General features: G+C 34.8%; 2 protein-coding genes and 1 long non-coding RNA gene across 3 annotated transcripts; 2 read left to right on the top strand and 1 right to left on the bottom strand.

The window, feature by feature from the left end:
* Positions 1-324: 324 nt before the first annotated feature.
* LOC122308392 lies at positions 325-2,589 on the bottom strand. Its single transcript, XR_006242038.1, has 2 exons — positions 1,841-2,589; positions 325-557 (listed from the first exon to the last, which is right to left on the bottom strand). It is a non-coding gene; the product is annotated as an uncharacterized LOC122308392 (long non-coding RNA).
* A 52-nt stretch (positions 2,590-2,641) lies between these two features.
* Positions 2,642-4,953, top strand: LOC122308391 (protein C2-DOMAIN ABA-RELATED 1-like). Its single transcript, XM_043121685.1, has 3 exons — positions 2,642-2,931; positions 4,158-4,253; positions 4,555-4,953. The coding sequence occupies exons 1-3, from the start codon at positions 2,821-2,823 to the stop codon at positions 4,843-4,845; spliced, it is 498 nt and encodes a 165-aa protein (XP_042977619.1). The 5' UTR covers positions 2,642-2,820; the 3' UTR covers positions 4,846-4,953.
* Positions 4,954-14,809: 9,856 nt separating this feature from the next.
* Positions 14,810-15,535, top strand: LOC122307474. The gene has a single exon (XM_043120374.1). The coding sequence runs from the start codon at positions 14,810-14,812 to the stop codon at positions 15,533-15,535; it is 726 nt and encodes a 241-aa protein (XP_042976308.1).
* The last annotated feature ends 6,807 nt before the right edge of the window (positions 15,536-22,342 follow it).

Raw genomic sequence — 22,342 nt, 5'->3', positions numbered from 1 at the left:
ACGAACACGACCCGTTAAGGATTTCGTATCAAAATTCTAAACTCTAACACGACCCATTAAGATAACGGGTTGATACAACACGACCCGTTAAGACCCGCTAGTAAATCATACGAAATATATTAACACGATACGACACGATCCAACCCATTTCAACCAGTTTATGTTAACACGACATGACCCGTTTCAACCCGTTTATGTTAACACGACACAACCCATTTGGATACGAACACGACCCATTAACTCATTTGACCAGATTAATTTTATATAAATATTAAAATTATAATACCTATAAAAATAAAATAAAACTTAACTACAAATATAAAATTACAATCCAAATAATAAATATATCGAAATTAAAATTCCAACAGCACCAAATTTGATAAACACATATTGTAATAATATTAATGTTACAATCTCAAATGTGAGGATCTGTATACAATATATCAAACAAAGAGTATTGAAAGGCTCCACTTGCTGTTGCAAGAATCTGTCTCCACTTTTCTTCTTGCCCTTCTGTTCTAATGTTTAAGGGAAATGATCACAAGTGTATTTGGGATCTGATCATGAAGAATGAAAAAAAAATGTCAAAATAAATATACATATATATATTATTCATTCAATAAACAGCATTTACTTCATTATCTAAAACTGATGATAGAGAGAACAAAAACATCCATACTAGCAATGTTAAAAATGAGTGAAACGACATATATAACATCACAATAGGTTCTGATGGTTGGTTGGTTGGTTGACTGAGAGCACTTCTTTAGAAATGCTTGTGTTGAAGACTTGACTTCTTGTATTTTCCTTAGATGATTTTTTTGATAAGTTCCTTAGATGATTTTACCAAAAAACCAAAACATAAAAAATGGAAATTGAAGAGGGAAGTCTGCGATAGTTCATGCACCTTGATTTTCTATAGTTAGTTATAGGGAAGCTGCCTATATGAGAGGGAGGTGAGCAAAGGGTATGAGCCGTATGACTCTTTGAAGGTTTTCATCAAACACCTTCATTGCATTACTTTCCTTTCATCACAGAGACTTCCATTTACATTTCATCAGTTCCTTGTTACAATACTACAATTCCATCAACATTTACAAACTAACCAGTACACAGAAAAATCATACCCAGAAATACTATTTCTTTTTCCTTCCTCAGAGCTTGAACTGTAATTTGGATAAACCACATATAAATGACAATATATTTGAACAAGAAGAAACAAAACTTTACATTTCCAATATCAAGGAAGAAAGAAAATCATGCACAAACAAATAAATCAAAGTACTACAAAATAAAAAATAAAAAAACAAATCCGGGTTACAAGTGACACAACTTACGACTTACATTTGAACAGCCCAACATTTGAACAAAGTGCCAAACATGAAAATTTGGCACATCATTCATCCCTCTCACCCATCATCATTTCAGCCCCAATCTCTCTCATCTCTCCAAATTGTAAAAGTAAATAAAGATTTTCATGTTATAGTGGCAAATCAACGAGTATATATACTATCAAAAGTTTTTAATCAATAGATCAACGATAACGATAACACTCTTAACTTCAAAGAAACCCAGCAATACAATAATCAAATATTACAAATAACCACCATAATCTTGTATATATATATAATAAAATAAAAAGACATGAAAGAACAAATAACATATTGACAGACTCTCACTTTCGGATCCTACTGGTCTCTATGCTCTGAAACCTCAAATGGTTGCTAATGAAGCTATGATTAAAACTGATTTCCCTTTCAAGTGAAAACTGCAAAACAAAGGAAAAAAAAACCAGAAGCCAACTCAACAGGAAGAGTGCCTTGGGGAAGAGAATGCTTACCGATGAAGAGGCTAAGCCACGAATCTCTAGAAGAAGAGGAGAGGGAGAGACCGATGGCCCGTAGGCTGGGACGTCGCAGATCTATGCCTGTGTGAGGAGGAATACGATGGTTTGGGCCACAGTGAATCTGAGACAGAGAAACTAGTGAGCCGTGGGCAAAGGGGTGTGGGCCTGGCGACGCCGTGGGTGACGGATTTCTGAGTTGAAGTCAAAGACGGGCGTGAGAACTGAGAAGAGAAGGAAGAACTGAGAGTGAGAACACTAAAGAAAAAAAAAACTGAAGAGTGAAGTGGGGGGCGGCGTGGGTTAGGAAATGTCATGGTTTTTTGAATTTTAGATATAAGGGTATAAAGGTAAATTTAATTTTTTTTAACGGATTATAACGGGTTGATTCGTTAGTGACCCGTTAAATAATTGTGTTTTAATAGGTCAATTTATTTTGATTCGAACCCGTTAAGGCTAAACTCTAATCTGCTTTTATCGTATCGTGTTCGTGTTGAATTAACAGATCGTGTCATATATTGTCACTCTTAAATTATAAGATTATTTTAAAATAAAATGCCGGCCTTTGCCAACGGTGCCTCCGTGTTCCAATAAATCAAATCAGTCACGGAAACCGACCCACCATCCACGAACTCCCCCCTGGGGACCCATTCTTCGCAGATCAAACTGTATTTCTAAAGCGCGGACCTCAATAAGTAAGGTTTGAATAAACCGGCAATCCAAGAGAAAAAGTCTTTCAAGCGCGTGTTGAAGATATATATATATATATATATTTTTTTTTTTCCTTTTCTGGATAGGTGTGATGTATATATACACACGAGAGGGTTTGGCCTTTGATGATTATCAAACCTCTGTCACATACTTCACCAGAATAATAGAGAACAAGCGTGTCCATAGCTATAAGCTGAACGAGTCTTTCCCATCCTTGGTTCCCTGCTAAGTTGTGCAAATTTTCTGGCTTTTTCTTCCTCTTTGAAATGGAGAACAAGACGGGACTGCTGAGAGTTCATATTCAGAGAGGGGTGAACCTTGCAGTTAGGGATGTGAGAAGCAGTGACCCTTATGTTGTTATCAAAATGGGAAGACAGGTAAAAGCTGTTTCGGTGTCCTTTTCTTGCTTATACATACGCAGTTTGGTTTTGGGTTTGTGTGTTTGTGATCTTATGTTCTAGAATTTGAATTCGTTGCTTATTTGGTACTTGATTTGTCCGGAGATTCTTGTTTTACTTTGCAGTCGCCCTTTTATGATTGGAAAAAGGTTATAAAATTTATACGTTATTCGCTTGGCATTTGGTGTTGAAACTCGAAGCATTTTAGCGGTAGGATCACAGATTTTCCTTTCTTTTCTTGTCTAGATGAAAGGCAAACCGCCCTGCACGTCCCGTTGACTGTGCTCTTAGGTTTTTCAGATTGTTAATTTTGTTCTCGATCTTGTACATGCCTTCCTACTTCTTGTTGTTCCATTTAATCTGATTCATCGTTGGCAGACACTCTCCATCATCAACACCTCCTCCCCTAATTATCTTCTAATATAACAGAGGATTTTGTCTTTACCTTACTCACTTTGGTTTCTAAGATCAGTAATTTGATTCCCAAACGATATACTTCGTTTCCTAATATTTCAAAATGCTGCAATTTCTGTTATTTGAACCATTTTCGTCCATGGCTAGCCAAGCTCCCTCTAAAAATCAGTCAAAACATTGGCAATTTATTCCCTTTCGAAGATCTATATGCAGGCTTTGTTTCGTTGTCTCTCCCAAGTAGTGCTAACGAACAAGACTCTTTCCTTACATGGTCAAATCTGGAACACAATAGCTTATACAAAAAATCTGGAACCCAAATAATTAAAAGCTTGATTAACAATTTATTAGCTTGGTTATCCCCTAATCGATAATCAATAATTAAAACCTTACACAAAAATTTTCGTTTGTATTTTTAGACTTCAATGCTATTGATGATGCCTGAAAACAGCTTAGAGACCCTTATCTAGTGAATGGCTGGACAAGTGAATTTTGCCTCCTGGAAGAAAAAAAACTCGTCACCAGAATTCACAGAGAAAAATAAAATAGAGAGAGCAAGGAGGAAAATCCCATACTATATGTGAATCCTCCCTTTTATTGAATTTCTCCTGAATGATGAATTTATGATTCCATGTGGGTGGCGTGTAGCTGTTTAATCAATGGTAATAATTATATTCTAGAAAATGGGCTTGGGCATTCGTTCTTCGTGTGGTGGGTTTCAAGAGCGGGCCTATTGACCAAGTGTATTCCCATCCCTAGTTATTTCAACTGATTATCATAGCTTTATGATGCAGAAAGTGAAGACTCGAGTGGTGAAGAAGAATACCAATCCAGAGTGGAATGAAGATTTAACTCTTTCTGTTGCAGATCCGAGTCTACCAATCAAACTTGTGAGTGTTATAGTTGTTGTGACATTGGAGGCTTAGCTCCATTACATGTTAGCATTGAAGGAAATGAACTAATGAAGTACACTTTTCACTACAGAAAACATATCTACAATTGCTTCATTATGTAATGATATTCAAATATTGTCAGCACGTAAGCACCCTTTTGAATGCAGGAAGAAATGCTAGAAGGAATTTTCCCTAGTTATCCTCAGGGATCAAATAGCCTATAGTGCACAACATCCTAATTTGAATATAACATTTCAACCGATTGATGTTTAGACCTGTGAATTCCTTGTGGTTGCAGTCAGTGTATGACAAAGACACATTTTCTCTGGATGATAAAATGGGGGATGCTGAGTTTGAGATTGGCCCATTTTTTGAAGCCTTGAAGTTCCCCTTGAAAGGCCTCCCAAGTGGAACCATAATTCATAGGGTAGTACCAAACGGGCAAAATTGTCTTGCAGAAGAGAGCCATATTGTCTGGACCCGCGGCAAACTTGTTCAAAATATGATTCTTAGACTGCAAAACGTGGAGTGCGGGGAGGTGGAACTCCAGCTGCAGTGGATAGACGTTTCTGGTTCGCTGGGCTTGTAGTACAAATCTGCTCTACATATGTTAATCCATCTTAGCCTGCATAAGTTTTTGTGCTAGATTTAGGACACACTGCGAAATAAAATATATCGATACTAATTATTTCTAGAAGTTGTTCGTTTTTTCTATGATTGATAACAATATCGGTCTATATATATGGATGATATCGATGTCTCGAGAACAAGAGTTGATACTAACATTTATCTAGCAAGTTTTGCTATATACAAGAAAAGTCGCATAATAATATGTGTATTAATACTAATTCCTTCATATTTAAAATTTAAATTAGTATTATTTTTAATAAAATTTATTTTTTGATCAATTATATTAGATTGGTGTACGTATTAGTGTGTAATTATACTTGTAATGATAAGTGTTGTAAAAATGCTCTCATTTTTAAAATATAGCAACATAAAAAATTGTGAAAAGTGTGGTAAATCTATTTTCATCTTACAAACATACTAACGGTACCGTGACATTGCCACGAATTAAGCAATAAGCACAACAAAAGCTTTAGAAAGTAATTTCTTAAAGGAAAATGTTAATATGCGGCTTTAATTTGTTTCCTCATTTTGACTGTTATTTTTTAAAAATATTTTTCTTTGTTAAATGATTAAGAAAATAATTTTAAATATATTAAAAAAATTTAATAACAGGTAACCCTAAAAACAGTCTTATTGGATTATCTATATCTAAAAGTAAATGTACTTTTTAATAGAATATTTACTTGTAATGGATTAGCTATTAACAAATTTATTAGTTTTAGCTACAGTAATTATAAAGAAAATATCAAATTTGATATCTACTGTACATATACCAAATACTTATTTTATGTTTTTTATAACACTCTTCTCTTCATCTACATCCACAAACTTCCATAAGTTTTTTTTAAAATTAAATAGTAAAATGTAATAAAATAAAATAATAATTAATAATTAAAATAAAATAAAATAATAACTAAATATTTTTTAAATTATTCATTACTCATTACTATATAATAAATAAATGAATATTCAATATGAAGATTTGATGTGAATAGTTCAAATTAAATTCATCTTATATTATTTTATTGTTATATAATAAAAAAATAAATATTCCAATATAAAAACTTTTATAAATAAAATAATTAAAATTAAAATTTATCTAATATTTATCAAAATTATATTTTACATGTACATAATCTATTAAAAATGTTCTAACTATCAAAGCTGACTGCTTGACGGCAGGCTAGCACAGTAACACTACTCAAATCGGGCTGTTCGTGTCTGGAGCTTGCTCATTGCCGAATCAAAATGTACCATGTTGTAAGAGCACCCGGATCTGACTTTAGGGCCCCCCGATCTGACTTTCCAAAAAGGAAATTAAAAAAATAATAAAAAATAAAATAAAAAAGACATAAACAAAGTACCTAGTACTGCTCGTGGCTCCCAACTTTTGGAAAACTTCTAATTCGGGGATATAAAAAGGACATATTCCGTCGACAATCATAGCACTAGCAGTGGAATTAATTTAGCTATATTTTGACCTGAATTTAATTAGTTTGCATAAAAATTTATTAAAATGGAGTCAATAAATTTACAATATTTTTAACTTTTGATCATTTTTACTGATTAAATATGGTCAGCTCAAGTTGCTCACCAATTATTATGTTGATATAAAAAATTTAAGTTCCTGCATGCTATTCATTTCACACGATCCATAACTTTAGAAAATTCATCTTCTTCTTAAAAACATGATCTCATTTCATCCAAACCCCACGATCTCATCTTTTTACCAGTAGCTGAAATACCAGTAGCTGAACCATTTCGCCCAAATCACACACCATCATCATCTCCCATTGTTGTCGTTGAACGCCTCCCGGTAAGCCACACTATCGTCGCTTCAAATTAGCAAATATTTTCTCTTCTTCTCAGCCAGTTATCCAAAACTTCATCAAGTTTTCCGTGGGATTTTTTCTGAGTTATGCTTCAAATGGTGGTTTTAGTATATGTTTTGATGATTCCTTCTTTGGATTTCAGGTAGCTCTAATATTTTAGCGGCTCCATCTTGTTCGTTGAAGTTGTCTCCATTGACTTCTCTACAATTTTCTCTACGCACTTGTAAATTTAGACTTGGAAACATAGGGGTGTGCACTTGTAAAATAAATAAAAACGTGAAAATTAATATTTTAATAGAATAGTATAGATTTGAAGAGTTTGTTATTTGGCGTTATTGAAAAGTGGTTAGTTAAATTTGTAAAAATGAATTTTCTACTTAAATTTTGACCAAATTTTGGTTAGATCACTACCAAAACTCTCAAGCTCTATCTATATATAGAGGGCTCATTAGTTGTGAGAAAAGGAGCATGGACTGAAGACGAAGATATCCTTCTTACCAAATGCATTGACATGTTCGGAGAAGGAAAGTGGCACCAAGTACGTGCGCGTGCAGAGAGAGAGAGAGAGAGAGAGAGAGAGAGAGAGAGAGAGAGAGAGAGAGAGAGCTTATATTATATGTAACAAACTCGTCTATATTAATACATGCATGGTCAGCTCAATTTTAAGTTGCCAAATCCTATTTTGTGAATAATTTTACATGGTATCAATTTCTTCAAGGCTAATCGTCATTTCTCGATCCTACTATGGGCCTACCTTTGCTCTTGCTAATACCAATGCTTCTACTAACTCTACTTCTATATTATCTCCCACCTTCATTGCTCCGAAAATTTTCCACTTGCCTACAATCAAGCTTGACAATACCAACTACCTTCGTTAGTTGTCTCAGTTCCTTCCTATTATTAGAAGTAATGATCTTTTTGATATTGTGGATGGATCAGAACCTTGCCCTCTGAAGTACTGCTTGGATGATCATGGCCTTCCTACCACCACTCTCAATCCAGCCTTTGTCCTTTGGACAAAGATAGACTAGTGTTTATTATGCTGGTTTACGGCTTGTGATGCATTTTTCATCAACAACCAAGAATTAAAATATCTTTCGGCACCTTTTATAATTTTGCAAACATTAACAACTCATGTATGATGAATGCATTACTAGCTCAACTATTAGCATGCAGTACTAGTTTTTCAATAATGTAATATATCGTATTATCATAATATTTCGTTATTGTTTTCTAGGATGAATCCAAACCTAATCTCCAAAAATTCTGACAAATTAATGATTTTTAGTTGAAATTAATTAACTATTTTCAAAATACTATATGAGGAAGAAAACTACCATAACAAAACACAGGTTGACCAAAAGAAGGTTGGGGCATCCCATCCCTTTCCCCTTTTGATGCAGATAGATCCAAGTTTACATTCGAGTTCAATGAGGCTTTGCTAACATATGTGATGTTAAAAGTATTGGATTACTTAGAGAAGGTAGGCCAGTGCAAAACTGGCAAGAAGAGATGAGTATTCTTAGGATTTGGACAAGAAGCAGTATTTGTCGAATTTGAGCGAGTAACGACATATTTCTCGATTAGGCAAGAAGACTTATTCCTCGATTGGTCGTGGAGACAACCTCCATCCATATAGTTGGTGGTGTAAAACACGTTCTTAACATATAAGATAAAAAACAACCTCATTTACATTTGTGGTTCCTCTCTCTCAGTCAAGAAAATGAAAAAAAAAAAATGAAAAAGATAAATAAGGAAATGGTAGCACTTTTTTCATTATGTTGAACTTGGATTTTGTCTTCCAATTCTTTCTGTAAACGGAGACACTGGACTCATTTCAAAAGCCTAAAAATTGATGAACATAATACACATTATCATTAAAATACATGAAAATATAGAAACTGCATAGATAATTATTATGTAAGCTCATATTTCTTCAAGCTTTGCAAGATCGGATCAGGTATACATCTTGATTGGCGAGCACTCAGCATTTGAATATTTGAAAATATATAAATCATTTCAGCATTTATCACTATTAAAACTTAAGCAATCTTTAGATGTGTTTCATGTTCTGGATCTAATTTTGGAGAAGATGAGAGAACTTTTTACTGAGCAGATGAATGGACCTTTTCGCTAGGTGGACAAAGCGTCATTCACTCGCTCCTCTTTTACTTAGCCAAAATAAGAAAAAAACGAAAACAATAAAAGGAGGAAACTTTTTTGTCGGAACTTTATTCACTTTGTGTGTAACAGATTTCATCATCATTTTTCTTTTCGAAAAGTACATATGGCTGAATGATCTTGAAGGGATTGATTTGACAACGTAGGTGCTGTTACCAGCTGGCTAGATTTTAGTTTGTAGACATTGAAAGCAAGAACAGGCTGTATTCACCTCTGCGAATGCAAGATATGTCGAGTGGCTCTACTGCCCGGGACACAAATTTGGTTCCGACTAGTGTAAATACATTTTTTTTTAATATTCTTAAATATTTAAAAAAATTCACAACATTCATAAAAAGAAAAAACAAACTTAATTTTTAAAAAACAAACGAAAAATAATGTATTCGGGACCCATTATTAAGATCCCAGCATTTTTACTTGGGTAGTTTGTCTTAATTTCTTCGATTTATATATGATTGTAATAAAGGTACTATGTTAGAACTTAGAATTGTGGGTTTTAGGATTTTCTGTTATTGCGTGTGCATGGTCTATTGTGTTTTAGTTCGGTGAAATAGAAAGAACATGCTACTCTTCTTGTTGGGATTCTTGGGAACTTGGGAATTACCACTGAGTAATTTTTTTTACTTAATGATTAAATAAATATTTTTTAATAATATTATAAATATTTTTTAAAAAATATTTAAAAGTATTTAAAAAAATACATGGGAAAAAAAAAAAAAAACACACAAAATAAACAAGCGGAAGCCCTCCGCAGTAGTTGAAGGGCCACCCTTATCTATTTGGTTTGGCCTATTTTGGAGTAGAGTATAACCTATATATATACATAGGCATTTAAAATAAGAAAAAGTAATATTAGGTATAACTTTCAAATATGTAAGTTTTATACAAGTCTTTTTGTAAAAATAATTTATTTTATACTTTTTTAAAAATGAATTCTACTTTTTTTACAAAAGTTTATGAGATTTGATTATTTGTACAAATTATTTTATACAACATGGCTAGCTGCAAGTCATTTTCCAAATGACATAGTTTTAAACATTTAAATGGAAATAACCGCCTTGTTCCTATTCAACAAGGTATAAATATATTTTTAGTCTTCTCTGAGCTTTCTCTGGAGAGAAAAGTTGGGTGAAGGGATAGTCTCGACTGCTCTTAGAGTGGGGGAGGAGGAGTCTACTTTCAGGCAGAGATGGATGATCTAGAGGATATGTGGGATAAACTGCAACTTACGGAGGAGGAGAATGCTGTGATTGATCTTAATGCAGTACACTTGGGGAGGGTGAAGGCAGAGGGAGATAAGAGTCTTGTAGGAAAACTGATCTCAGATCGTAAAGTTAACGAGGAAGTGATTAGATCTACGATGAATAAGGTTTGGAGATTGGCAGGTTCGTTCACTTTTCATGATATTCTTCCAAATCTATTTGTAGTAACTTTTGACAATCAGAAGGATTGACAGCGTGTTCTAGACGGAAAACCTTGGTTGTTTGACAATCAACTACTATTACTGAAACCATTTGATGGTTTTACCCCTCCGCAGCAGATGAATTTTGACTATGAAGCCTTTTGGGTGCATCTGAGTAATTTACCTTTGGCCTGTATGAATTTAGAAGTTGGAGCTCAGATTGGAAAAACTATTGGAAATGTAAAAGAAGTAGACGTACGTGAAGATGGGATAGGATGGGGAAGGTATTTGAGAGTGAAGATTGAATTAGACCTGAGGAAATCAATAGCTCGGGAAGAACTGCGAATGTGCTAGGATCCAGAATTTGGGTGCGTTTGAGCTATGAAAAACTTCCTAAAATTTGTTTTAAATGCGGAAGATTAGTGCATGGAGCAGAAGGATGTGCAAGATTGGATGGGAGGGGTGGTGGATCTCAATATGGTACTTGGCTTCGAACTTACCACACGGATAGGGGGAATACTACAGAATATAATAGAAATAAGTCCAAAGAAAAAAATGCTGAGGAAGTAAGAGAGTTCAATTGTGGTAGTATGGGTGAGGGCGGGATGTCAAATGCAGGTTTTTCAACCACACCAGTGGATGAGGCTTTTGAGGATGAGTTGGTGGATGTTTTAAAAAGAAATAAGGGGCCGGATGTAGCAAAGAAGGAAGGGGTGGATAAGGTGTTTGTAGAAAAAACTGAGAGAAAAGAGATAATTGAAAATGCAAGTAGGGATGGGATGGATGATGCTCGATTTATGACAACTCCTGATGAGGGTCTCTTGTATGCTTAACTTGAGTCCAATTCTCAGTTGCTTCTTCAGAATGATAAAGGAATGGGTGGAGGGAAGGGGGTGTTAGAAAAGGGGAGGTGGAAGAGGAGGGCACGTATTGTAGGAAAAAGTAATGTAAAGGAGGCCTCAGTTGGGGGCAAACGTAGTCTGAGAGGTGATTTTTCTGATGACAGCAGTGAGGGCATCTCAAAAAAGAGTAGAAGGGCTGCTAATGTAGGGGATGAAAGTGTGGATTTGGGATTGGCGGAGGCTGCTTGCCAGCCCCGCCAACCATTATGAAAATACTAAGTTGGAACTGTCGAGGGCTTGGGAATCCTCGGACAATTCAAAATCTTCACCTATTGGTGAATGAAAATAAACCCAAAATGGTCTTTCTAATGGAAACTAAGTTAGGAGCAAGCAGGTTTGAAGGTATAAAGAAGAGGTTGTGTATGGAGGGGTGTTTTGTGGTAGAGGCTTTGGGTAGAAAAGGGGGATTGGTTTTGATGTGGAACCAAGAGGTAGAAGTGGAGATTCTTAATTTCTCCCTTTACCATATTAATGCTATAGTTAAAAGTGAGGAAAAGAATCTATCATGGATTTTTACTGGTTTCTATGGGCATCCTGAAGCAAGTAAGAGAAGAGGGTCGTGGAAGCTTTTGTCATTACTAAAGCCTTCACCAGAGCAGCCCTGGTGCATCATTGGAGATTTCAATGAAGTTGTTTGTCAAGCAGAGAAGGTGGGAGGGAAACTTAGACCAGAAGCCCAAATGGAAGATTTCAGAAAAGTTTTGGAAGAAAATAGTATTTTTGATTTGGGGTGGAAGGGCAGTATGTATACTTGGAGTAATAAACATGGTGATAATACTTTTACAAAAGAAAGGCTGGACAGAGTAGTTGCAAACCCTCAATGGTCTGAATCCTTCAGATTTAGAGAAGTTGAGGTTTTACCAGTAGCACAATCTGACCATAAAGCCCTCCTGCTTAATATGAGGCATGAATTGACAGTGCAAAGGATGAGAAGGAAAGTTTTCAGATTTGAAGCAAAGTGGATTCGAGATGAAGAAGGAGAGCTTGTGGTAGATGGAGCATGGAAGAGATGGGTAGTAGGTGATAGTTTCTTAAAAAGAGTACAAGGAAAGCTGTTGAGCTGTCAAGGGGACTTGATTCGATGGAGTTCAAGAAGAGATAAGGACTTTGGGGCTGCTATGAAACAGAAAACTGAAAGGTTAAAGATTGAGCTAGAAAATGAAGGCTCTCATAATATTGAGTTGATCAAGCAGCTACAAGGAGAAATGGGGCTCCTGTTAGAGCAAGAAGATTTAAAATGGAGACAATGGGCAAAGAGAAATTGGTACCAGCTAGGTGACAAGAATACAAAATTCTTTCATTCCTGTGCTAGCCAGAGAAGAAAAAAAAACCAAATTAAGGAAGTATTGAACTCTCAGGGAAGCAGGGTGACTAAAAAAGAAGAGATAGAAGAGGTTTTTTATGAGTATTTTAATGGTCTTTTCTGCTCAACACAACCTTCAAGGGCAGCCATAGAAGCCTGTATCAGAGAGGTGGAACCTAGGGTGTCTAGCGAGATGAATGCAGATCTTCAAAGAGAGTTCACAAGAAGGGAGGTGGAGGAAGCTTTGAAACAGATGGGCCCACTGAAGTCTCCAGGTCCGGATGGGTATGGAGCTTGTTTCTATCAAGCTTACTGGAGCATCGTGGGGGAGGAGGTAAGTAAGGCTGTCCTAAGCTTTCTTAATGGGGAGGGCAATTTAGAAAGGGGTTTAAACTGTACTCATGTAGCTTTGATTCCTAAAATAAAAAATCCTCTAGCTGCTAGTGAGTTTAGACCCATTAGTCTTTGTAACGTGCTTTATAAACTTGTTTCAAAGATACTTGCAAACAGGCTGAAGAAAGTGCTCCCTGCTATTATCTCTAGCAATCAAAGTGCATTTATCCCGGGAAGACTCATAACTGATAATGTTATGATTGCCTATGAAACCTTGCACACAATGAAGACAAGACAAAGAAGTAAGGTTGGTAGTATGGCTCTCAAACTTGATATGTCAAAGGCATATGATAGGGTAGAGTGATCCTATTTGGAGGCTGTGATGAGAAGGATGGGGTTTGGTGAAAAATGGAGCTCTTTGATCATGAGATGCGTGACAACAGTTTCTTACTCAATACTTGTTAATGGGGAACTTGGAAAGATTATTAAACCTACTAGAGGAATTAGGCAAGGGGATCCCATCTCCCCTTACCTCTTTATTATCTGTGCAGAAGGTCTTAGTGCCTTGATAAACTCAGCTGAATCAAAAGGGGACATAAGGGGGGTGGCTATAGTTAGAGGAGGAATGAGGATAAACCACTTACTCTTTGCGGATGATTGTGTGATTTTTGGAAGGGCAAAGATTACTGAATGGCTGAAGATTCAGGGTTTATTGACAGTATATGAAGAGGCCTCGGGTCAATGCCTAAATCTGCAGAAGACCACTATTTTCTTTAGCTCAAATACTGCTGCTGCTACTAGAACACAGATCCAAAGGGTTGCTAGAGTTCCAATTTGTGGGAGTTATGAAAAATATCTTGGTCTTCCAGCTATTGTAGGGAGATCAAGATACTTTACATTCAGAAATCTAAAGGAAAGGATCTGGTCGAAAATTAATAGTTGGAAGAATTCTTTTCTTTCACAGGCGGGAAAAGAGATCTTGTTAAAGGCAGTAGCTCAAGCAATTCCTACCTTTGCTATGAGTGTCTTCAGTCTCCCTAGAAGGTTGTGTAAGGAGATCTCATCTCTTTTGGCTAGATGTTGGTGGGGACATAAGTAGGATGATAAGAAAATTCAGTGGAGGAGTTGGTTTAAAATGGGAGAATCAAAAAAGAATGGAGGGTTGGGTTTCCGAGACCTTGACGGTTTTAATAAGGCTATGCTTGCTAAGCAATGTTGGAGATTGTTAACAGATCCAAATGCTTTGGTGACAAAAGTTTTGAAAGAGAAGTATTTTAAAAATGAGGGCCTCTTAGAAGCAAAGTTGGGGTATGGTCCTTCTCTTGTATGGAGAAGCTTGTGGTCCTCTCTAGATTTAATTAAAGAAGGGATGTTATGGAGAGTGGGGGATGGCAGCAGTATAAAAATCTGGAAGGGCAAGTGGTTACCAACCAGAATTACTCACAGTGTCCAATCCCAAATTAAAAACCTGTCAAGTGATGCGAAAGTACAGCAGCTTATTGATAATGACACAAGGGGATGGAAGAAAGAACTCATTGCCGACACTTTCAATGCAGATGAAGCTGAGGCTATTTGTTGCATTCCTCTGAGTAAGTGGGGTGCTGTAGATAAACTGGTGTGGGGTAGTTCACAAGATGGTAAATTTTCTGTGAAGAATGCTTACCATCTAGAACATGAGGAGAATAGGGGAAACCTCAGTAGGATGTAATCCAGGAAATGGATGGAATATGATATGGGGTTTGAATGTTCCAAGTGTGGTAAAACATTTCCTGTGGAAGGTAAGCCATGACATACTTCCCACTAGACAGAATCTGTATAAGAAGCATGTTGTGGAGAATGATAAATGTCCTATCTGTGAACTGGTGCCTGAAACAACTATGCATGTAATTGGGGGTTGTCCTGCCACAACAGATGTTTGGGCAGAAGAAGGAAGCCCTGTGCAGAAATAGAGTTGTCTTGAAACTGATTTCATGGTTGTTTGGGATAAGCTGAATTCACAGTTGAAAGGGGAGGAGGTTGAGTTGGTGGCTTGCATTATGAGGAAGATTTGGCTTAGAAGAAACTCATTGCTGTTTGAAAAAAAGTTTGATGACCCGAGAAATATTATAAAAGCTGCAAGCTATGGATTAAGGGAGTTTGTCTCTGCTCAAAGGGATCAACAGAAGGCAGTTGTGAAGGGGTCGAATGATAGAAGGATAACAAAATGGGAAAAACCTGCAGGTTGGACAGTTAAGGTTAATTGGGATGCGGCTGTAGATGCAAAGAATAGAAGGGTGGGTGCTGGTGTGGTTATCAGAGATTCAGAGGGTGAGTTATTGGCTTGCCTCTGCTCCATCTGTGATCATGTACAGAATCCGTTGGTGGCTGAAGCCTTGGCTTTAAGGAGAGCTGCAATTCTAAGTGTAGAAATGAGTTTTTCTTCAGTAATACTTGAAGGGGACTCTCAGTTGATTGTTAATGCAGTAAACAGTGATAAAGAAATTTGGGCTGAGTATGGGAATATTATTGAGGATGTCCGAAAGGTGTTGCTTGAAAGACCAAATTGGGGGGTTAAATTTGTGTATAGGGAATCAAATGGTATAACACACAAGCTAGCTAAACTAGCTTTTACTTTTACTGATGAAAGGGTATGGATAGAAGAATGTCCAGTAGATATCATACAGGATATACAAAAGGAAAAATACTGTAATGGCTGAGTTGTATTAAGTTTCTTTCAATAAAGGTTTGATTGTTGATTTCAAAAAAAAAAAAAAAATGGAAATAACCGCAGTACCGTACAGTATCTATATAGAAAAATGTTACATGTATAAAAGGAAAAATCTAGTTATAAGCATAACTGCATATTAATATGTGCACCAATTTAATGTAATTAATCAAAAAGTAAATTTTATTGAAAATAATGCTAATTTAAATTTTAAATATGAATCAATCAGTATTGGTACCCAGAATTAGTACGCGACTTTGTTCGTACGTAGCAAAAATCTATATAAAAATAATATATAAAAATAAATTTATAAATTGATGTGAAATAATATGATCTATTAAATTTATTTTATAATCTGACATACTGTATTAAATTATATATTTTATTTTTATATATTTACTTTGTGATTAAAAGAATTTCTTATAACCTTTCTTGACATGTGGGGGCAAGAACCATGTTGGGAATTGGGCTGTGCCAGGTAGAATTTGAGCCCACACTTGTAATGACAGACTCATTAACAAAACAAAACAACTGTACGTGAGGGCCCATATAGTTTTTAGCGCCGATAAAAATGGACGATCGTTCGGTTAATCCAACGTGGAAGGCAGTACTGCTAGTCTGCTGCATCATGGCCACTAATTTGGGTTTGAGAAAAGGCGCATGGACTGCAGAAGTAGAGATGCGTCTGAGGAAGTGCATTGGCGAGCATGGAGAAGGAAACTGGCACCTAGTTTCTCTCAGAGCAGGTATTACGAGAGAGAGAGAGAGAGAGAGAGAGAGAGAGAGCCCAAGCATTTAGTTTGCCTTTTTCTCTGGGAATATGGCTAAGAAAAGTTTTCTTCTATAATATTCATCCTTGACCAGTAATCCTAGAAAATGGAGAAGTACCAATTTTGCAGGTTTAAATAGATGCCGAAAAAGCTGTAGACAGAGGTGGTTGAACTATCTACGACCCAATATCAAGAGAGGGAGCTTCTCAATAGATGAAGTGGACATAACAATCAGGCTCCATAGTCTCTTAAGAAACAGGTAAGTGTCTCATAGATACGTACATAAGTATAACTTCAACTGATCAAAGATTGAAAACTGAACCAAATATAACTAAAAAAATGCATGCTTGTGTGATTGTGGCCCACAGAAAGTTTAGGGTCCTGGAATTTTTCCCCAAGGGGAGCGGCTCCAGTCCCGCTCATGTTGCATTATCTCCTTCTCGCTTTTAAAATGGATGATCATGATGATCCTTTGTTAGGAACGATAAGAGGAATAAAAGAGTAAGTAAAATTATAATCAATCACACATGACATGAGGTTTATGTAATTCGACAACATGCCTATCTTCACAGAGTAGCAGATAATTTTATTCAGATGAAAAATTAAATATATTGTGCAACGGTCGTATAAGGATTTAATACAATATATGATATGTCTTAATTAGAACCGATGCGGATTAAGAGTAAAAAGTGGATAAAAAAAACTTTTCCGAAGGTCGAGGTGGGATAAAGAGCCCAAGTCTCATTGAAAATCCACCAAAACTACAATAGATCCTTATCGGGTCAGGTCATCAAACTGAGTCTCCACAAACACAATGAAAACTCTACTTAAGAAAGCCCAACAATTTTCCTACTTAGAAACTAATACAACTACATGTTTACAAAATTGAAATCTCCTTCCAACCTGTAGTTCGTAGCTCATGTCATCAAGTTGGAAAACCAACTGAAACTGTGAACAACTTCAATTTATCAAGTGTAATACCCTTAGTCAACATATTTGAATGGAGGTTATTATCTTCTCAAATCTTCTCAATTATCACTTGTCCATCACCAAAAAGAGATCCAATAAAATGATATCTAATCTAGTTATGTTTGGTCTTGAAATGAAATACTAGATTCTTGATAAAGAATATGTCACTCTCAATATTATTATAAAGAGCATTATTCTCATTCTTCTTACCCAATTACTCCAAGGAATATGTTTAGCAGGGAATTATATCGATCTGGCTTGGACGTATCAGCTAAAGCGTTCACTCCATGCCCAAGTCTCATCGAGAATCCAATTAAAAATCACAACGCTTCTTACCAAGTTGGGTCATCAAGCCGAATTGCCACAATTAGACTCCAAACATAGAGCCTAACAATGTTATGTATACGTGAATCCTGCAAAAGTGATTTTACAGGTTGATGTGTCAGTCAATTTTATTTTGAGTTGAATTTTTTATTTAATTTTTTGTTGTGTATACGTTATAACTTACGTTTTGTAAGAGACTTATATATAACTTATACAGACATAACAGTAATAACTAGCTAGGTGCCTGATTCCAAGCCCCAACCATTTTTATCTATTATTTTCTAAAAAGTATAAAATTTTTATTATTAAATATTTTACATATTTTTTAACAGAGAGTTTATATTTCATAGACATTTTATTTTATTATATTTATTGGTAATATATATAACACTTCAAAAAATACATAAATATATCTATATGAAAGAGGATGATTTTTTATTTTTTATTTTGCACTGGTAAACGCTGGGCACCCAACTAGCATTATCTATTAATATTTCTTTTTTTTTAAGGCTAATATATACATGATTTTTCTTTTACACTCTCGATCTCCGGCCACTTCTTTTATTTTTATTATTATTATTATTTAAATTTCTAATTTATAAAACTTCAATATTCCTTTTGTAGAAAAGAAAAAGTTTAATTCATGACATTAACTCATAAGTACTATATGAATATTTTGTTTATATTTGAAGTCTTAATTTGTTTGTGTAAATGGTCGTTGATTGCCGGAAGGCTTCCAGGAAGAACATCTAATGATGTGAAGTACTATTGGAATACACACATGCACAAATACATGAAAGAAAAGCCAATACTTGACCTGAAGGAATTGAGCGTAATAAAACCTCAATGACGAAATTAGAAACCAGCTTTCGACCAAAGGATGATGTAATTAGAAACATTTCTCCAACAATGACGTCGTCGACGGTGAATACATGTAAAAGATGGACAGCGCAGTTAGATAACTTCAAAGGCAACGAAAGAACTGCATGTAGAATAAGTGAGCTTGATGAAGAGCCAGATCTTTGGTGGAAAAACATGTTAGATGGCTGTGAAATTAGTGATGTTCAAAGAGCCACATGCACCATAACTAGTGAGCTTGATAAAGAGCCGAATCTTTGGGAGAAAAATGTTTTAAATGACCGTGGAGGTGATATCCAAAGAGCTTCATGGAGCATAAGTGGGTTTGATGATCAAGAGCCGAATCTTTGGGAGAAAAATCTTTGAAATGACTGCGAAGGTGATCTCCAAAAAGCCGCATGTGATACCGTAAGTGGGTTTGAGGATCAAGAGCTGAATATTTGCGCGAACAAAACTTTACTGCCCGAAGCACATTTTGTTGGGGCCACTTTTGACGAGGATGACTCGATTTGCACAGGGGCTGATTTCTCTTTCGATAATGGTCTGTCCAATACAAAATAATGGATGATCATGACCAAATGGTTGTGTGGTGTTCATGCTCCAGCTATGTCGGTCTTTCCCATCGTGTATTTACAATATTTATAATGTTCTGATGAATGTGACGTGTTGAGTCCAAGTACTGCGCTCTAGCACTTGCCTCAAGTGAAACAGCGCCGACCGTACGTGCTTAATTAATTCAAGCCTAGCTTCAACTTTCAAAGACGATAAATAAATTCTCATGGAGGAACTAATATTCTTTCACCACCCAGAAAAATATATAACTTCTACGCTACATTTTCAATTGACGTCAAAGAAAACTACAAATTCAATTTTAAATTTCTAATATCACATTTAGAATTTAAATTAATGTTAGTAACGTCATCACCAGTTTTGGTAGGAAATACAAAGGCAAAAATGTTAATTTCCTAGCTACGGCCACTTTATAGCTAGAGTGCTTGTAATGGGCCTTGTTATTGTGACGAGGTACTAGACTAGTCGTGCTTCAATATCGCAGCTGATTACAATGTTTTGCAATGGGATAGATACTGTTTCATTCTTTACAGAGTATAATAAGACTTCCAATTACGATTTTCGGCCGCAAACTCATGTTGAAGCCCGCAATTGTAATAATCGGTACATCAGATTCAAATTCGGATTTCGTATTTAATATTCGGTACTATTGAGTTTGTATAAAATGAAAAGAATCTGCCCCTCCCTCCCCCAGGTCCCGACCCCCTCCTCTCTCTCTCTCTCTCTCAAAATCTAGCTACGAGATCCCAGTCACCGCCTTGTCTCACACGGCCGTCTCCCTCCCCTCGAGTCTTGACCCACCATATCTCTCTCCCTCTCTCTTTCACATGAAACCTAGCTTAGAAACCCTAACCATCACCATGTCTCACAAGTTTTTCACTATCTCAATGGTTAACTGATGGAAAGGAAAGTATATATGGGAAGAAGATGATCCCTCTGTTTTGATGCTGAAACCCTTGCTATCGCTGTCATCCTCGTGACCCAAAGGTTTGTTCTCTGCAAATTGAATCCTTTTTTTCTTATTTGGGTCTGTTTAGCTTTTGTTCTCTACTACGACTTGTGTAACTTTTGTTCAGGTTAGATCTATTGCATCTTTCTTCAGATATTTTAAGGTTTTTTCCTATTGTTACTTTGTTAATTTAGATATATTTTGATAATAATGTTTGAATGTAAAAAATTTAAGGAAATATTTTTATAGGTCAGATCTGTACTGACATATTTATTATGATTTTTGAGACTATGACTTTCAAAAGATGCACTAACTTATCATCTTGTAGCCCTGTTAGATTATCCATTACCATGCACAGCCCCACATCTAACAAAGCATAATAGCTCATATTTATCTGCCACCATCTAATATAGAACAATAGCATATTTCCTTTTTAGATGTTGGTAGGTGGATATATGGTCACTATACTTGCTTTTTTGGATTTGCCATTTATCTTATTGTTACCTAGGGAGTACTTTCCTGTACAGAATCTATATACTCCCTCTTTGTTTAAATTGTACTCATCAAACAGTATATTGAATCTGCGGACTTAATCAAGAAGGTAGTATATCTTTCTATCAAATAGATGCAATTTTCAAATACGCCCACGGCATTATCAGAGCACTCACAATGGATTTTATAAAATCCATTATTATGTAAAATTTAAAGAAAAATAGTTTAAAACATGCATCCAACGGATGTTTTATTTTTTTTCTATTTTACATTTGTGTACAGTACTGCCTCTAGATGTAGAAGCAACTGTACATAAATGTAAACATATTTTAATTGTTTTCTATTTTTTATTATACTTTTTCTCTAAAATTAATTTTTTTTATTGTACTTTTTTTTCTTATAAAATATTAAAAAGTATAATATTAAAATGATATGAAGAAAAAATAAATAAATTGATGTATAATGTATTGTAAAAATAATATATAAAATAAAAAAGTGAAATTTAATGATATATTTTAAAAAATAAGATAAAAAATGTACTATGAGTTGCCTTCCATGTGAAAAGAGTCCTTTTTAAGTACATTTTTACTAACATTAAATACTGAAGTGATGTCTCAAATAATTAACTTGAATTCATCGTCAAAGAAGCGTAAAAACTAAAGGATATTATCTTAGGCCACTGCTGGCCCTTTTTTTTTTTTTTTTTTTTTACCTTTTTTTAATGATTAAGAAATTTTTTTAAATATTATTATAAGTTTTTTATATTTTTTTAAAATATTTAAAATTATTAAAAACTAATTTAAAAAAAATTAAATATAAAAGAAATTCTAGAACCTAACTGGGACTCCAGCAAGAGCCACTAGCATGACTCAAAAGGAATCGTACATAAAGCTAGCTAGCTGTTGCATGCTCTAGTTCCTGTAGTCCCTGTCAAAATTATCTTTTGATTCTTTTCTTTACCAACATAGTTTAAATATATAAATATTTATCAATTACAAAATTTTCATATTTTTTAATTATCATGTAACTATTATAATTTTTTTAAACTTAAAAAAAAAACGTAAAAATAATTTAAAATTTTAAAATAAAAACAATATTTAAAAATTAAATTTTAACTTTATAATATTTTTATTCAACTTTTTCTTTTTTATTTTTCAAAACTCAATAAAACATATATATTAACTCAAACCATTTCATTATTATTTACAGATCATATGAGATATTTTTAACATCCAAACAGAACATTAAGAGATTCTTAAAGAATGAAATAATATGATAAATTATTTTACTATTATTTACAAATCATCTCTTAATATCTAAACAGAATTTGAGAAAATGGTTTGAGAGTCATATGAAATGAAAATTCTGTAAATAGTAATAAAATATTTTAAGAATAACTAATAACTTATATTCTCAAACATGCCCAAAATTTCTTCTTTGCATATCAAAGTATTCAGCTACAAAATATATAAGTAGGGTATTTAATTAATTTCCTTTTTAATATAAATATTATATATATGTATATCTATATAAATATTTCATGTGTGTCAGTGCGCAGATACGCTTTCAAACCTACTAAAAAAGGAGAACGTTATTTTTGGGCAAATGGATTTCATTCCTAAATTATCGAATGAGCCCATGGCCGATGTTTCATGTCAAAACAGTTATAAGAGACCCCAAAATCGTCTGTTCACTCAAATCAAATGATATCTATACGTAACTCGACTGTTTGTTTGTTCGCACGAGACAAATGTGTTTTCAATTTGACATCTGGGTGTACTACTGGCGGACCCACGTTGGCTTTGGAGTCTTGGACCCCGACAATTTTTTAAAATTTTAATATGTATCTTAAATTTTATTTATAGTT

The sequence above is a fragment of the Carya illinoinensis genome, chromosome 4 (assembly GCF_018687715.1).
Source record: "Carya illinoinensis cultivar Pawnee chromosome 4, C.illinoinensisPawnee_v1, whole genome shotgun sequence".
Lineage (NCBI taxonomy): Eukaryota > Viridiplantae > Streptophyta > Magnoliopsida > Fagales > Juglandaceae > Carya > Carya illinoinensis.
The sequence above is the reverse complement of the archived record's forward strand: the minus strand, read 5'-3'. Positions and strand labels throughout refer to the sequence as shown.

Coding starts and splice junctions, on each gene's coding strand:
- LOC122308391 (XM_043121685.1), top strand. CDS start 2,821: ATGGAGAACAAGACGGGACTGCTGAGAGTTCATATTCAGAGAGGGGTG. Junction 2,932..4,157: donor TTATCAAAATGGGAAGACAG/GTAAAAGCTGTT, acceptor TTTATGATGCAG/AAAGTGAAGACTCGAGTGGT. Junction 4,254..4,554: donor CGAGTCTACCAATCAAACTT/GTGAGTGTTATA, acceptor TTGTGGTTGCAG/TCAGTGTATGACAAAGACAC.
- LOC122307474 (XM_043120374.1), top strand. CDS start 14,810: ATGGTTGTTTGGGATAAGCTGAATTCACAGTTGAAAGGGGAGGAGGTT.